This window comes from Lytechinus variegatus, chromosome 17, assembly GCF_018143015.1.
Source record: "Lytechinus variegatus isolate NC3 chromosome 17, Lvar_3.0, whole genome shotgun sequence".
NCBI lineage: Eukaryota > Metazoa > Echinodermata > Echinoidea > Temnopleuroida > Toxopneustidae > Lytechinus > Lytechinus variegatus.
In genome coordinates, this window is record NC_054756.1 from 14,844,091 (window position 1) to 14,863,392 (window position 19,302).

Genomic DNA, 19,302 nt, shown 5'->3' on the forward strand with positions numbered 1-19,302 from the left:
TTTTGGTAACGATATCAAAATGAGTTCGTACAGAATCCAATGAAATGACCACCAAAGTGTCTGTTTGTATAAATAAAACGTACATGTGCCAAAGGATTCTGGAAGAAATTGTGTAATTGTTGAGAAATCAGCAAATAAGCACAGGATTTGGGTAGATCGAGCGTCAGGCCCGACATTCAAAGCAATAATTATACACTGTCCCATGTGCGCTTATCTGTGTTGGGGATCTTCAGTCTGAACATTTTTCAGCGTAGATTTCAAGATTTCACAAAGTTCAGTTTACAGTGTATGTAACTGTACCAGATCTAGATTATCGATGATATACTGACAATTAAGCCTTGTTTTACAGACTTTCTCATGAAATCAGTGTTTACTGCAACTACTGGAATTTCTCTTTAACACTTTCAAGTGGGAAAAAAAATATTACTGTGTATTAAAGAATGTATCTTCCGAGAACTAAACATGCTCTCCAAACTTCACCTCAAGCCTCAGCCGATGGCTATGCCATTGATTTTCAGTCAGCTGCAATAGGCTTGGAGTATGTGCATTTAGGCTCGCTTTGTGATTGATCCATGTTTTTAAATGTTAAGGTTGGCCTGTAGGCTGGAGTTTACCTTGAAAATCAATCTCTTCATGAAAGGATTGATCGACCGTTCATCCTCAAATAGACTTCAAAAATTCCTTATTGCCTGCCCCCAATGCTGTTCTTGTTTTTCATGATGAAAAGTGCAATAAATTTGCTGCGACAGTAAACTTGGATTAGCCTTTGAATTTTTCAGAAAGGTTTGTGTTTATATGTCCACGAGATAATTTAGAGATTTAATTAGGTTTAGATTTTTATGTAGCTTAGTTTATAAAATGGAGATGATGTTTAGTTTGGATTGGATGTCTCAACATTCCTTCAACTTGGTGGCTTCCAAACTGAACATTATATTTTAGATTGTTGACTTTATGGTTTTAATGGTTACATTCAACTTCCAATTTCCGAAGGTCTAGTTTAAGTTTAATACAAAAACTTTTATGTTGATCCCTTTTCTCATGGCTACTGTAGCTCATTTAGTCTATACTTTATATGTAAAAAATCTGTACAGAATATTCAAGGCAAAACATTGTTCATTTCATTTTTATATACTGTAAATATTTTTTTTGTTTGTTTTACCATGCAAGCTTTTTCAAGAATATGCTGTTTTTTGAAGAAGCTGTGAAACATAACAAAATGTGATAATCATATCGATATCGCCTATGAAAGATGATAATGAAATGAAAATAGAAAATGCACGTTTGACCAGAAAAGAATGTGGTCTTGATAGTTAGTATGTAGAATTGTTCAGTGATCAATGACATCTATTTATTGATCTCTCTTTGTTCAGATTCAAGTTGGCAACATCGGTGAGATCTACAAGATTAGGATTGGTCACGATAATCAGACGGAGTTTGCTGGATGGCTTTGCGAAGAGGTAAGAACCAACAAAAACCATGGGTTTCGAAAACTTGGGCTGGAACCGGACATGCGTATATTTGTAATGCTGTCATATCATTCAACTGAAAGAAAATAATAATTTCAACATTGATTCATCTCCCCCCCCTCCCCCAGGAAAATACCATGGTGAGGCCACTGACATGAATATCTTTTCTTTTTCTTTGGATCTAAGGTTTCATCACTGTAGCACTAAAAATGTTTTCAAAGTTGATTATCAGCATGCATGCTTTCTTTATTTTTACAAATAAATGGGATAATCGATACTTATATATTCACAGTCTATCAAGATGCGACCTTCATATAAAATTGAGCTATAGACCTAGGTTCAAACTGTCATAAAGTGATAAAACATACAAGTTAAGATATAATCACACAGGTAGGATGGAATTCTGAATTCTAAAAAGGACCTTTGCTTACATTGTGGATTGTATTGTATGCTTCCAAAGAAATGGGATACTCGATAATCCTATTAAAGGACACTCGCATCCTATCAAAACATGACCTTCATTTTGAATTCATTCCATATTTCATGCTTGTATTCTCAAGCGTGGGCACCACGCATACAGTGTTTAACTTTCCTTGCAGAGTACATCGTGAAATATTGCCCGTCACAGTTCTGTTGTATCAATTTTCTACTGTAATTCCATATGCATTCTTTGCTGAAAGTCAACAAGGACATCCTATACATCGTCGCACGCACCACTAACCGTCCTCTCTGCGCACTTCGATGCGAAAGTTAAGCGCACTGTATCTATTCCACAAACCGTCCTCTCTGTTACGTAGCCCACTGTGGCGTAAATAATCAACTTCAAGAAAATATAAAGATACGGGATGAAACTTTGGAACCTGAACTTTTTAACGAAGACACTGGTAAATAATTTTCTCTCCTAGTAGGTGCACTTATTGCTGGTTTAAAAAAAAACTTTTCTTTAAATGCGTTTTCTGCAAAAGTAACTTTCGCATAGAAGTGAGCAGAGAGGACGGTTCGTGGTGCGTGCGACGACATGTATATAGTGTATTTTTCCTTAGATGCACATGTACCACGCACCCTGTAGCTATGTAATATCACTTCACATTGGTATCCATTCTTTAATTCACATTAAAGGTCAAGTCCACCCCAGAAAAATGTTGATTTGAATCATTCGAAAAAAATCCAACTAGCATAATGCTAAAAATTTCATCAAAATCGGATGTAAAGTAAGAAAGTTATGACATTTTAAAGTCTTGTTGATTTTTCACAAAACAGTTCTGTGAACGAGTCAGTTACATGCAAATGAGAGAGTCGATGATGTCGCTCACTCACTATTTCTTTTGTTTTTTATTGTTTGAATTATGCAATAGTTCAATTTTTACAAATTCGACGATAGGGACCAACTTGATTGAACCATAAAATATTAAAACAATGGTAATTTCACATGTTCAGGGAGGAACAGAACTTTCTTTCACATGACAATGAGGGGAAAATTAGAATATTTCATATAATAAAATACAAAAGAAATTGTGAGTTGGTGACATCATCAGTTCCCTCATTTGCATACAGCCCACAATGTGCACATAACAATTTTGTGAAATTAAGCGAAAAAATTTCAAAATTTCATAACTTTCTTATTTTGAATTTGATGAAATTTTCAGTGTCTTTCTTGTTGGATTTTCTCTTTTTATTCAAAACAACTTTTTGTTGAGGTGGACTTGTCCTTAAAAAAAAACAGGTTCGTGTTCTTAAGATTGAGACCCCGTTCATACTTGCAGTATAATTGCATTTTCTATGTGAATATGAATGTGCTTTTGTAACTACATGTAGTATGAATCATTGCGTTATCTACATGAAGTATGTGAATGTGCCGACTTATATCATGGTATGCACAGTGAGTGAACAGTAGACTGCTTTATGTACATGTAGGGCATTCCAATTTATGTCTTCAGCAACTATACAAGCCACTCTATTCGCCCACTTGTTTTTATAATTAAAGAAAGTAGTTTTTATACAGGCTTTTGTCGGTTTTAAAGTGAACGTCTCAAGATTCTCAAGCCACTCGATTCACCCACTTTTTTTGTCACAATCATTGATGCTATTGAAAGAAAGTAGTTCTTATGCAGGCCTTTGTCGGTCTTTTTGAGTTGAATGTCTCAAGATTCTTGTCTGGAGTGATTCCCATTCAGAGTACATTATTACTAATATGCTGCAGTAACATTTCCCCTACGGCGGTCGTACGACGAGTCGAAAGCAGCAGTTTTATTCATTTTTATTCTGACCACCTATTATATCATGTAGCTGGTACAAAAAATGTTAAAAACTGCTGTTTTCGACTCGTACAGCCATTGTAGGGGAATTGTGACTGAGCCATGAATCTCATTTCTCCATCTTGTAATTTGAAGTGTGATCCTTTGAATCTCAAGACTTCAGTCACGATCTTCCACCCACAAGCTTTTGACATAGATGTAGAAATTTAACCCTTTGCATGCAAATGTTGCAAATAGCACAATCATACAATTATTAAAAACTGCAATATATAGATTTCTTTCATCTTTAGACCAGCAGAGTTTACAGCTATGATTGTTCAATAATACAATTTTATGTGCAAAAGAAATGTTGATAATTTTGATATTAATGGTGCATTTAGGAAATAAAGATTCATAGAAACTATAAATGAACAGTGGATATTATTATATCACTTCAGAATTAATTCAGCGTGCCATAAGAGTTAATTACATGTAGAATGTCTGCACGTACGCATGTGATGTACTTAATATAGAGTTTCAATGGTTTGATAAGTGCATACATTAAATGTGCATGAGCATGCATTGCTCATTTCACTTCATTAATAGCTAACTTTGAAATCAAAATCGCAGCAGAGTGCTTTAATAGAGAGACATACATGTACTTCTGATATTTAAAGTAATTGTGAGAAAGCAAGTATAATATTCATCTATAATACATCTACTGTAGCTGACAATTTAATCAAACCTTCTTGTGACCAGTTATGGTGAATATCTTTCGTGTCAAAGAGAAAGTTCTTACATGTACTTGTTTATATAGAGCTTAGAAAATTTCTTCCTGGTTAATTATCCTACGCAACCCTGAACCGCATTTATGTTGGCAACTTAGGAATCGCTACATAGATACCAATTCTTAATGCGATTATCAATACATGAGTGGGTGAAGGGGGCAACACTAGAGTTATTTTGATATAGGGGCAGGCAAGAAAACCTAAAAAATGATGTATTTTTTCTCAAATGAATAGTAAGGGCATGGAGGTAGAAAAACTTCCATCTTCCATGGGATTAGGGTAATTTCATGTAAGAACAGTGCAATATTGCATCACTGGAATTTTCATTTTGTCCAATCTGATTTAAATAGAAAAGCCTTCTCAAGTTTGATTCCTAATATTATTTCATTACTCAAACTTCAATTTATAAATTGCAATTTTTCAATATCACTTCGTCATCTATGTAAACTGAGGACTGCCCTAAAAGTGTATTTTAACAAGTGTGATCAAGACATAAATATAAAAAATCCCATCCTTTTCCAATATTTTGACCCTTTCATCCCTATTCCCCTCCCCTCTTACCCCCTCTTTTTATTTCGAGGGGTGGGGGGGGGGGTAGTCAACCCCTGCCCCCAGTGGTGGCACCACCCTTGCATGGGGAATGCATAGAACCATTGATTGTGGCATGATCGAATAGTCATCCATGGACCATACCACCACGCATGAATAAAAAAACAAATTACAATCCACATGTCGGCGTACACAAAATCCACATCATCCCTTTATACAAAACAATGATTACGTATTAAAACATGTTGCTACATGAATTCCTTTTTTTGGATTTAATGGAATAAAAAATTATAGCTGAATAGGGCTTCATACTCTATATTTTGATTAAAAAATAGACAGAAAACATGGAAAGTGTAGGTTGGAAGATTTAAGATGTCCATACAGTATTTATAACTTTTGTATATAATTTGTAAAAATAAAATTGTATGGCCTCAAATTGCAATGTATGAGGGGGAATGACTCTTCCATATATGTACCATTCCATTTTGTCTAAAATGCCCTTTTTTATTTTTAAAGGTAAAAAGACTATTTTACATTGGCCTTTGTGTTGTATGTATATTGGTGCATGTCCCATGAGTTTAAGCTGGGTAGTTTGGTGCATAAAGTTTGATCAAAATGTATCGTGAGATGAGATTCTGAGATGAGAATATACTGTACATAGTAATATATCACGAGGAGATTCTAAGTTTTGTTTACTTGTAGAGATTATAATTGCATGATTGAGTACACTGGTCATGAATGATAATTGTAATAATAATAATGATAATGGTAATGATGATGATAATAATAATAATAATAATAATAATAACAATAATAATACTAATACTAATACTACTACTACTACTACTACTACTAATAATAATAATAATACTACTACTAATAATAATAATAATAATAATGATAAATAACAACAATAATAATGTTGATAATAATAATTATAATATTAATATCTTAGTCTTATAGCGGATTTCATGAAATCCATATCAAAGCACTTTACAATGTACAACATAAATGTAGACAAAAGTAAAAAATTTAGAAATTATGTAACAAAAAATTGAATATGACACTGTAAATAGGGCTATGTTGAATATGCTTTCTTCATGAGGTAAGTGTTTATAAAATTGGATCTGAACAATGTGATATTTGGGATACAATGAAGGGAAGCTGGAAGTGTATTCCAAGACGTTTGGGCAGCCTGATACTATATAGACCCATCCCTTTCCCCCAAACACTCCACCTCTTCCCCACACACCCACCCCTTCCCCAAACACCCCACCCCTTCCCCACACACCGTACCCCTTCCCACAACACCCCATCCTTTCTTTCTCAAATCCCTACCCTTCCTGCATAACATTCCACCCCTTCCCCACACACCCACCCCTTTCCCACACATCCCACCCCTTCCCATACCCGCCCCTTCCCCACAACACCACATCCTGTACCCCACAACATCCCTATAGCCCTTGCACACAACGTCCCCACCCCTTCCCACAACACCCACCCCTTCCATATACATGTATTACACCCCACCCCTTCCCCACCCACAACATCCCCACCCCTTCCCCAACATCCCCCCCCTTCCCCACAACATCCCCACCCCTTCCCACAACATCCCCACCCCTTCACACACAACATCCCCACCCCTTCCCACAACATCCCCACCCCTTCCCCACATCACCACACCCTTTATCTCCTCTGCAAAACAAATTTGGCAGTGTATGCATGGAGTTTTACCTCCATGATATAATATGTCTGGAACACAATTTTGCTATTTTTCCTCAAGTAAAAAAACAAAAAACAACCCTTTTCCTATTCAACTGCAAAGTTCTATCAAAGAAATCTTCAAGGTTTTCATGAATGCTCTTACATGTAGGTTTGTATACTGAGTTCCTATATATTTGCTTTATATAGCACATCCGTCCATCTCCAGTGTTTTCAAGTCACTGTATTGACAACATCCAACCAAACAGAAACCTATTTCATCTATTGTCAATACTTATTGATTTTCTTGCTCCTTTGCCTCATGAAAGGATCGGCTACAGTATAGCTTTCATTTCTTTGGCACACGCCTGATCTGACTGATTTCTTTGAAAAAAGCGAGAAGCGAGTATTGTGATCAATCTGAGTGGAAAATGATGTTCATAATGTTATCGGCTTCATCAGTATTTGACATTTCACCATCATAAATGCAGGGAATGTTCCTATTTTCATTTATAAAGAGACAAAGCAAATGGTCTATCGAAGTTGTGGATTAGTTAATAAGAAGATAAAATTCGCTTCATTCTGTGGCATTTTCTTTCAAAGAGTGAAATTGAAAATATGCGCAGATGAAAATAGAATGCTTCTATTACATGTATGGTGTAGTGTACTCATAAATCATTTATTGTCAAATTACTTGATTTTTTTTAAACACCATCCCTCTTCATAGTTTTCTCTTTTTAATTTTCATTGTAGAAAAATTGGTAGTTTGATTTCAAAACAAATATACATGAATGATTGTCATTAATAAAGAATCTCAAAACAATTCAGGTTAAAAGTGTGGATTGAATATGAAAATTGAACAAGTATAACTGAAATTTTATGAATGTATGTTTTTGAATTTAAGAATGTTATGGATTTTAAAGCTATTCATTGTAAATATCCTTACTTTCTTTATCTCAATGAAATAAAGAATTATTATCATTATACTCTCTGGAATAAAAATCATGTATCAATTAACTTTAAGCTTGTGAGGATTAAATGGCAATTATCTTTATTAAAGGACAAGATACCCCAAAGAAAAGTTGATTTGAATAGGAAGAGAAAAATCCAACAAACTAACAATAAAAAATTCATCAAAATCGGATGTAAAAAAAATCGGATGTAGAAAGTTATGGCATTTACTAGTTTTGCTTAATTTCACAAAACAGTTATATGCACACCCTGGCTGGTATGCAAATGAGGAGACTGGTGACGTCATCCACTCACTATTTCTTATGTATTTTATTATATGAAATATGAAATATTTTTATTTTCTCCTCATTGTTAAGTGAAACATCAAGTAATTCCATCCTGAACATATGGAATTAGCATTATTCAATACTACACATGTATGGTTCAGTCAAGTTGGTCCTTATTTCCAAATCTGTAAACAATGAAATAATATTCTATTCAAACAATAAAAACACAAGAAATAGTGAGTGAGGGATGTCATTGTCTGTCTCATTTGCCTGTCACTGAGTTGTGCTTATCACTGTTTTGTGAAAAATAAGCGAAATTTTGAATTGTCATAACTTTCTTATTTCACATCCAATTTGATGAGATTTTTAGCTTTATGCTAGTTTGATTTTTCTCTGTTTATTCAACTCAACATTTTTCTGGAGTGGACTTGACCTTTAATCTAAAAACAGAAATAAAGAAACACTTAGAAAAAAACATGTAACATTACATGTACATTTATCATCCTGACTATTACTACATCTAATTGGAAGATTTAGTGACATACATGTACATGTGTACCTCTGTGTTTAAATAGTTATTGTTGACAAATCAGTTAAATTCAAAATTGGGATAAAATTACCTTTGAATGCACATTCTGACTTTGAATTTAGAAACAAGGTACACCACAAGTAGAAATACTTTGTTTTTCATTAATCATTTTTTACACTTGTACTTTCATGTAAATGTTGTGTTTATTGTAATTGTAATTCCTGATGTAAATGTATGCACATTTTTTTTTTATTTGCTTTCTTAAATAGGGAATCAATCATCCCTTTAACTTGTTTTGCACCTCTGTCTTTCTTTGTTTCTTCCCTTGCTAGGTTCGTATGCAAGATACCCATACGGGGGAGGAGATTGTGTTTCCATGCCAACGATGGATGTCACGTGATGAGGATGATGGCGAGATTTGCCGAGAGCTTCCTGTCATGAGGGACGGAGAACCTGTCTACCCAGGTAAGATGCAAGCAGTTTCATTCAAATTCAGATTCAAATTCAAATCATTAAAGTTATATTTAGACTCCAATTAAAGTTCAAATTCAAATCCAAATCCATATCCAGTTTTAGAATCAGATTCCAATTCCAATTTACATTTAAATTTTAGATTCAAGTTTCTTTTAAAATTCAAATCCATTTTTAAATTCAAATTTTTGTTAAGATTTATATAAAGAAAGTAATATTCAAAATAAAATTCAAATCTTTATTTTAATTCACATACTGTACATATGCAAAATAGAGTTTGAATTTTCTTTCAAGTCTCCTTTTCAATTTTGAAATCCAAATCCCGAGCCCCTCCAAATATAAATTTCAATTCTGTTATTCCCACACTGATATTCATATTTCATACTCAAATTCAAGCTTAAATTTAAATCCAACTTTGTTTCCAAATATGGATTTAAAATGAAAATTCTTATTCATATCTGATGTGAAATTTAAATTCAAATCTAAATTGTTCAAATTTGAATCGAAGTTCAATTCAATATTTAAATTCAAGTGTGAATAAACATCCTAACCAAATCAAAATTAAATTCCATTTTCAAATGTCAATTCAAGTTATATTTTGCAAGGTTTCTTTTCAATAGTGTCGCATCACACAAGTCACTTGAAACATATCTCTAACAAAAATGACTGTAAATCAAAAATTCTTGTACAATGTGTTTAATCAATATTTTGAAATAAATAGGAAAAACAAGTCCGTGATATACTATTTTCAAGAAATTAACCTTAAGAAGTTGTAATTTTGTGTAAATGTCATGCGAGTCACAATGGAAAGGCTGACATGTAGTTCATTTTTGCAGAAAAGCTTTTTGAAAAAGAAATCCTAATGCCATTTTAAATTATGTCAATCAGCTTGTTCATGGAGTCTGTGTCTTTAAAGAGCACAAACATTCAATGATTGATATTGAACTCCAAGGCTCTGATTAATATAATGGATGTTTTTTGCTAAATTCTAATTAATGCTTTATTGATGAATACTTGTATTGAAAATGATGAATTGTCAATGAAACAGTTTATTTGCAAATGATCTTTCTCACCAGACAGGATATAGTTGATTTTGAAATTAATGTAAATATTAACATTTTAGAATAAAGGGGATGAGGATGGAGAGGAGACTATGCATTTGCAAATGATTTTTCTCAACTGACAGCATCGTAGGCCTATATGGTTGATTGTAAAATTAATGTAAATATTAACTTATGAGGAAAAAGGGGAGAGTGGAGAGGAGGCTATGCATTTGCAAATGATCTTTACCACCAGACAGGATATAGTTGATTTTGAAATTAATTTAAATATTAATTTTTGAGGAGAAATGGGAGGAGGATGGAGAGGAGACTATGCATTTGCAAATGATCTTTACCACCAGACAGGATATAGTTGATTTTGAAATTAATGTAAATATTAATTTTTGAGGAGAAAGGGAGGAGGATGGAGAGGAGACTATGCATTTGCAAATGATCTTTACCACCAGACAGGATATAGTTGATTTTGAAATTAATGTAAATATTAATTTTTGAGGAGAAAGGGAGGAGGATGGAGAAGAGACTATGCATTTTCAAATGATTTTTACCACCAGACAGCATTGTAGGTGTATATGGTTGATTGTGAAATTAATGTAAATATTAACTTTTGAGGAAAAAGGGGTAGAGTGGAGAGGAGGTTATGCATTTGCAAATGATCTTTACCACCAGACAGGATATAGTTGATTTTGAAATTAATGTAAATATTAATTTTTGAGGAGAAATGGGAGGAGGATGGAGAGGAGACTATGCATTTGCAAATGATCTCCACTCTGGCGCAAATATTCACTACTGAATGACACGCGCTGTATAAGCTAAAACAACAACAACAACAACAACAATCTTTACCACCAGACAGGATATAGTTGATTTTGAAATTAATGTAAATACTAATTTTTGAGGAGAAAGGGAGGAGGATGGAGAGGAGACTATGCATTTGCAAATGATCTTTACCACCAGACAGGATATAGTTGATTTTGAAATTAATGTAAATATTAATTTTTGAGGAGAAAGGGAGGAGGATGGAGAGGAGACTATGCATTTTCAAATGATTTTTACCACCAGACAGCATTGTAGGTGTATATGGTTGATTGTGAAATTAATGTAAATATTAACTTTTGAGGAAAAAGGGGGAGAGTGGAGAGGAGGCTATGCATTTGCAAATGATCTTTACCACCAGACAGGATATAGTTGATTTTGAAATTAATGTAAATATTAATTTTTGAGGAGAAATGGGAGGAGGAGGATGGAGAGGAGACTATGCATTTGCAAATGATCTTTACCACCAGACAGGATATTGTTGATTTGAAATTAATGTAAATATTAATTTTTGAGGAGAAAGGGAGGAGGATGGAGAGGAGACTATGCATTTTCAAATGATTTTTACCACCAGACAGCATTGTAGGTGTATATGGTTGATTGTGAAATTAATGTAAATATTAACTTTTGAGGAAAAAGGGGAGAGTGGAGAGGAGGCTATGCATTTGCAAATGATCTTTACCACCAGACAGGATATAGTTGATTTTGAAATTAATGTAAATATTAATTTTTGAGGAGAAATGGGAGGAGGATGGAGAGGAGACTATGCATTTGCAAATGATATTTACCACCAGACAGGATATAGTTGATTTTGAAATTAATGTAAATATTAATTTTTGAGGAGAAAGGGAGGAGGATGGAGAGGAGACTATACATTTTCAAATGATATTTACCACCAGACAGCATTGTAGGTGTATATGGTTGATTGTGAAATTAATGTAAATATTAACTTTTGAGGAAAAGGGGAGAGTGGAGAGGAGGCTATGCATTTGCAAATGATCTTTACCACCAGACAGGATATAGTTGATTTTGAAATTAATTTAAATGTTAATTTTTGAGGAGAAATGGGAGGAGGATGGAGAGGAGACTATGCATTTGCAAATGCCCTGGTCACGTCTTTCGGATGGTGATGTTAAAGGTCGGTCCCAGACGTAAATAATCATATCTGATTGATACACGTCTGACAAAACTCAATACACACACACACACACATCTTTACCACCAGACAGGATATACATGTAGTTGATTTTGAAATTAATGTAAATATTAATTTTTGAGGAGAAAGGGGAGGAGGATGGAGAGGAGACTATGCATTTGCAAATGATCTTTACCACCAGACAGGATATAGTTGATTTTGAAATTAATGTAAATATTAATTTTTGAGGAGAAAGGGGAGGAGGATGGAGAGGAGACTATGCATTTCCAAATGATTTTTACCACCAGACAGCATCGTAGGTGTATATGGTTCAGGGTGATTGTGAAATTAATGTAAATATTAACTTTTGAGGAAAAAGGGAAGAAAATGGAGAGGAGACTATCCACTTGCAAATGATCTTTCTTACCAGGTGGGTGTTTCATAAAGCTGTTCGTATTAAAGTCAAGAGCGACTTTAAGAACGACTGGTGATCCTCTCTTACGTGCTAAATAATCACCAACATATAATGGTGAACATCATTTGCCGCAAGATACATGTAGGATCACAAGTCGTTCTTAAAATCGCTCCCAACTTACGAACAGCCTTGTGAAACGGGCCCCAGATAGGATTGTAGGTCTATATGGTTGATTTTGAAATTAACGTAAATTTTAAACTTTGAGATGAAAGAGGAAGAGAATGGAGAGGAGACTATCAGTGAGGAAGGGGGGGGGGAGGAAACGAATAGGATTAGAGGAGAGGGTAAAACTGTAGAAAGACATAGGAGGAGGGGGAAATTCAATTTTTTTTTTTCACTTTCAGATAATAAATATGGTAACATATAAATCATACATGTACATGTAATAAACAAAGCAGAATAAACATCATATAAGATACTTCAGTTACAAATAATGTTATGGAAAAGTGATCAGTAAATATTAGCGCTTAGAAACACCATGTATTAAGTGCTATATAAATACAATGTATTATTATTTTAATAGTTTCAAACACATTTTGATAATGAAATAATTGAAAGTTACAGGTTATAGTTAACATATGAAAATTAAAATGAGGGACCTATAAAAAAAGGAAAATGAATGCTACTGGACAATGCTTAATAATTTCATGTAAACTTGCACTCTTCACGGCTATTTCTATGTACTTTACAAGCTCTTGCGTTTTTATCAAATATGAAAAATCTATTCAAAATGAAAAGAGTTGCATCTTCAAATCCAGGTGTCTTTCCATGCTGTTCGGTGTGTCAACATGATCAGATTAATCAAATACAACAAATGTAAAGAGCGACTACATATAACGTCTCATCAAATGCTTCAAGCAGCCGTGCATAAGTTATATATGGGTCAGCAGTAGCGGCAATGAATTAAATTGATTTTATTTGTGCAGCTTGCGGGTGTGTTGTTCGGTTGTTAGGCTTCACGTGAGTGACAGAGAATGTAATGGATGATTTTATAAAGACAGTTAAGCTCGACGTTGATTCTATTCCCATACATTTGTTTTGATGTTGAACCATTCCTTCATTTTCTCTCTTATATACCCTGTAGATATGGGCTCGGGGAGGGGGAGGGGGGGGGGTATTCAGCTTGTCACTGGGGTAGTGGTTCTGAAGAGGTGTACATTTTGTATTGCTTCTACTTTAATACTGTGAACTTGATTTGCATAATGTATTGATGATGTTGTCAATGAATGATTCTAGTTAGCCAGTAACCAAATCAAGACAAGCATGTTATGATCATGAACTTGATTACCATGAAACAAGCACGCATTTTGTCACAAGATTTACACCTTATAATCAATCATATGCCTAGGTACATGTCGTGTGCTTGAATTATTTGGGGATTTTTTCAGCGAAGTAACAAAATTTTCTTTTGTTCTGTATTTTGCATCATTAAAAGCTCTTGTAAACATTATCAGAACCTCATCCAACTATTAAAAATCTGTGATAGCATAATAGATATTTCCTTTTGTAAGGACTTTCTCTGAAATTCCCTGCTCAAGTAGTACTGTGATGTCTTTAGGTCTGTTTCCATGCTTCTACATCTGTTGCCCCTTCCAAAAAAGAAAGAAAAAAGGAGAAATCCCCCTTCCCTTCCTGGCTACACCTAATCAAATAGATCTCCTTTTTTGCTGGGATATAGCAAAAGGCAAGACCCTAGGTGATAAATTCCCAAACTTATTTTTTACTACAACTTGCAATAAAAATGGGCATAGCTGAATTTGCCAACAGTAGATCCATCACCCGCATACCCGTTTTAAGTTAAATACCCGTCTCTGATTATACCTCGACAACGTGACTCTACTGCCAATTTGCGGCCTTTAAATATTCAGTGAGTTTATACAGTATAGGAGGAAACGTGAGTAGCCTGCTTTCACGCAAAGTGCACACGGTAGAATGCATGGGCTGGCATCAGATAGAGAGTATGATATGTGATTTATTGGGAATTCAGGGTTTGTTTGGAATTCTAGACACGTTGTAATTGATAGTCAGAAAGTGGGATTCTTAATTTAAAGGGGAAGTTCACCCTGACAAAAAGTTTTTTTGTAAAAAAAAGCAGGAAAAATGAGAATAAATATTGCAGAAGAGTGAAAAAAATGCATCAGGGAATTTTCAGAATTTCAATCATTTGATTTGTGACGTCATAAATGCGAGCAGATTTCCTACATATCATTTGAAAAATAATTAATGAAAGGTCATTTTCTCAGAAAATTGAAAATGTTTTTTATTGTACCTTCAGTACATGTATATCAATAGAAAAATTATTTCACAACCGTTCCTAATTAGAAAACAAAGATAAGTCATCAGTAACCATAAAAAATGGAAATTTATTCATTTTATAAATTTTACATAACATATGTGGCAGCTGTTCATTTATAATGTCACAAATCCAAAATTTAAAATTCTAATAACTATCTTAATCCTTGATGGATTTTCATTAAACCTTCACCAATATTATTATTGCTATTTTTACAAAAATCAAAAATTTAGCTCTGAATAGTAACCTGCTGATCGGTGGATTTTGAATGAATTTAAAGCTTTATGATTTTGAGTCAAATCCTTTGAGATTCTAAAATAAATCTTTACGATTCAGATTAAATCTGGAGTTTGACTGGCCATTATTCAGACGATTTTTAGATTGAAAACAAAATGGTCTTCCATGTCTTTGCATGACTACACATCAAACACAAGACATGGATTTTGATCAGGGAAAGTGAACTTTGAAGCCTTTTGGATTTTAGTGAAATGTCTGAAGTTGATTATTTTCACCATTTAAAATCAGATTTATCAATGAATATATATGTCTACTAATATTTCTCTGAGTTGTAGATGTAAATTTTTTATTACATTGCACGTCTTCTTTGATAAGAATTGTGCAGTCTCTCGTATGCACAGACAAGGGCACTGTGTAGACCAGGAAAAAGGGGCTCAGGTTGACTTAGCCCCCAAAAGCTCAAAAAAGAGCCCTAGAACAACCCCATTCATTGCAAGTTAAAGCTATAAATGTTGCTGATTTAGACAGTAAGTTGCACTAGCATACCTATGGGGGGAAGGGGTAGGTGCGGCAGACTGCCCCCACTCCCTGACGACTCACAATCTATGCAAGGGACCTATCCCCGCTAACAAGAAGTTGAAGATCCTTTTTTGTCTCACCTGCGAAGCAAAGTGAGACTATATAGTCTGGTCAGTTAGCGGAATTATGTGGACACGGTGGACAAAAGCGTGATTTTTTCTCCAGACCTTTGTTTATGTATAAGAATTAAGAATGGGGTATGCTCCAAAATATCTGGCTGCAGGAACAGTGAAAAAATGGGTGAAAATGTCAGAATTTATGAGTTCAGATTTGTCTGATATATAGACTAGCGCTAGTGCAAAACTCAATAGCAGTGCATTATTTTGCATTGGATTAGTTCTTGAATTCAGACCCTTTTTGAACAGATCTTCTGTTTGTCCTCGCATCTCAATGCACCAAGTATCTGAATGAAGATGCTAACCAAGCCGAAGGGTGACGGTGGAGGGGGTTGAATGTTGGTGTGTATGTACATATTTTGGTCTTGGGGTAAAGGTGTGCAAGACACATTTTTTGCATGTGTTGGAAATTGTGTTGCCATGGTAACAGTGTATTATTGCAAAAATAAGGTAAAAATCTTGCAGTTAGAACCAGTTCCTCTGTTTTTAACCGATTCTCATGAAATTTGGCACACACATCGGTCTTGAGGTAAAGATGTCTAAGACACACTTTTGTGTGTCTTTCAGAAATCTTGTTGCCATGGTAACAACATATTATCTGGTGAAAATTGGGGAAAAAACCTTACAATTCAAACTGTTTCATCAGTTTTCAATCAATTTTCATGAAATTTGGCACACACATTGGTATTGAAGTAAAGATGTACAAGGCACTTTTTGTGTGTGTTTCCAAAATTGTGTTGCCATGGGAACAACATATTATATGGCAAAATTTAGGTAAAAACCTTGCAATTTGAACTACTTCATCAGTTTTGAACCAATTCTCGTGAAATTTGGCTCACACATTGGCCTTGGGGTAAAGATGTGCAAGAACCTTTTTTTTTGCATTTGTCAGAGAGTGCATTACCAGGGTAGCCACATATGATAGCCAGAAATGTAGGAAAACTTGTGGATCAAACTTCTTCCCCTGTTTTTAGTCAGTGCTCATAAAAATTGGAAGAAATATTCATCTTAGGGTAAGGATTCATATTAAATTCTAAATGTCTTCTCTGTATTAGAATGTGGGGGTATTAATCACCTTCATTAATATTTCTGGGTTGGGGGGAAGGGGCAGGATTAGTCCTTTAAATCTGACTTCAAAGAAGGTTAAAGGCAGTGGCCATTAGAAACATAAGAATGATAAACACTCTTAAAAAAACGCATCCCCTTAAGGGCATATAGGCTGGAGGTACACTGGGTGAATATGAAACCTTCTGCTGAAGCAGAGGAGTTCCAACACTGGCAAGCAAAACAAAATGTGTACCCCTTCTACTTTCAACAGCTGATTTTCCAAACCTTAGTTCCACCTCCCCAAGATGTGCACCCCTCCCCATACCACTTTTAGTTCTACTTCCCCATGCTCAAACCAGTCTACACCTTTGTCCCTCAGTCAGGGGTCAATGCATTTTTAAAGCTAGACATTACTCTTTTTTTTGGGGGTGGGTCTTTAGAAAATGACCTCACTAAAATTACAGTTAAAGGATTATGACTAGGAAATTAACCCCCCCCCCCGAAAAAATAGGGGGCTGATAATACTTTTTAGCAGAAAATGCCCCCCCCCCTCCAAAGGTATATAAGAAGAGTCCTTTGCACTTCAGACCATTCATTTGAAGCTTAATGCATTCTGATTTGATAAAAAAAAATTTACAGTACCCAATTAACCATTGTTTATTTATATTCTCCTACTCAGTCTTTTATCCATATTCCGTTCCTACTCTTTCTTTTTAACTTTCACATCACTCTTGATTTTGAGCTTCACCATTCCATCTCCTTCTGTTTCCTGTCTCTCTTTAAGTATATTTTTTCTGACATATTTTAAAGTGTACCTTTAATCATGCAACTAATTATTATAGAAATATAAATATATACAAAAATATCTGCATTTGTTTTAGAAATTCACTTGCAAATCCATGACTCAGTAACATACCATATCAAAAATATACCTAAGTGCACAATAGATTTTAGCCTCATATTTTCTTTCATTTAATTTTTTTCAGTATATTTCTGTGACAGCCCCTGCTTCATGCTTCAAATAAAACATTGATTAATTGGACACCGGAAACTTTTTTTTCAAAGCAGAATGTTTGAGGCTTTAAATTAATATGCTGAAGTGTAAAGGATTTCCCTTTTTTTTTTGGGGGGGGGTTAAGTTCCTAGTCGTTATAATTTCATTTTAATCTTTATGTGGCAAGTTTCTAAAGCCCCCCCCCCCAAATAAAAAATGTAAGGGGTGATTTTTAAGAGTGTTAAAGTTCCTCATGGTCATGGCCTTTAACCTTCTATATTTTTATGTTGTCAGTTTTTAAGGACCTTCTCCGCCCCCAAAAAAGCCTATAAATATTATTGAAGGTGATTAATACCCTGCACTATTATATGACATTATAAAGGGGACTCAAACCCAAATAAACACTTGTTTTTAGAGGAAAATGAAAAATCAGACAAGTTTATAGGTCAAAGTTTGAACAATATCGGACAAACCATAACAAATATATATATTAAAATATATATATATTAAAAATAACATATTAAACTTATAAACATTGGTAATCACTATACCCATGAAGACTTCAAATTGACCGCATATGTGATGTCACAGTGATTTAAGAAGGCAAGGACCACTCTTCCATGCACTGGAATAATTAATTAGCTAAAATTTCTTTTTTCAAAAGTTTTACTTCAAATTATATCTTTCTTTCATGAGGACATAAAACATACTACCGGGTTTATACTACGGCCCCAATGGAATAGGGATTTAGGAGAAAACCAAAAATCCTGATAACTACTAGTCTTATGGGAAAGTTGTCCTTGCGGCCCCACCCCTTGTCATAATTTACTTACCCAGTTACCAATTTGAATTCTACATACGTGTAGCCTTAGGGATCTTAATTTTAAAGCAGCCATAACTATATTTTGCTTGTCCGATTAAAACTTTCACCATTCTTATTTTCCTCCTTTTCCATGCACACAACATTATGACCAAGGCTTGATTCCCTTTTAATACTGAATATGAATCTTTACCCAAAATGAATATTTGTGTCAACTTTTATGAGCACAGGCTGAAAACTGAGAGGTAGACTGATCCACAATGAGTTTTCCCCATATTTCTGGCTAAATGTGGTTACCAAGGCAATGCACTCTCTGACAAAAGGTTCTTGCACATCTTTACCTCAAGGCCAATGTGTGAGCCATAATTATTTCATGAGAATTGGTTAAAAAAAAAACTGATGAAATAGTTCAAATTGCAAGGTTTTTACCTAAATTTTGCCATATAATATGTTGTTCCCATGGCAACACAATTTTGGAAACACACACAAAAAGTGCCTTGTACATCTTTACTTCAATACCAATGTGTGTGCCAAATTTCATGAAAATTGATTGAAAACTGATGAAACAGTTTGAATTGTAAGGTTTTTTCCCCAATTTTCACCAGATAATATGTTGTTACCATGGCAACAAGATTTCTGAAAGACACACAAAAGTGTGTCTTAGACATCTTTACCTCAAGACCGATGTGTGTGCCAAATTTCATGAGAATCGGTTAAAAACAGAGGAACTGGTTCTAACTGCAAGATTTTTACCTT

The 19,302-nt window shown here is 34.4% G+C and overlaps 1 protein-coding gene across 11 annotated transcripts in view; it reads left to right on the plus strand.

Annotated features, from left to right (window-relative positions):
• The window catches only part of LOC121430484, a 152,613-nt gene that overhangs the window by 40,746 nt on the left and 92,565 nt on the right, over positions 1 to 19,302 (plus strand). For all 11 annotated transcript variants that reach the window (XM_041627754.1, XM_041627753.1, XM_041627755.1 and 8 more), the window contains exons 6-7: positions 1,371 to 1,457; positions 8,838 to 8,970. In XM_041627754.1, coding sequence (XP_041483688.1) covers positions 1,371 to 1,457; positions 8,838 to 8,970 — 220 coding nt within the window. The remainder of the gene's footprint in view (positions 1 to 1,370; positions 1,458 to 8,837; positions 8,971 to 19,302) is intronic.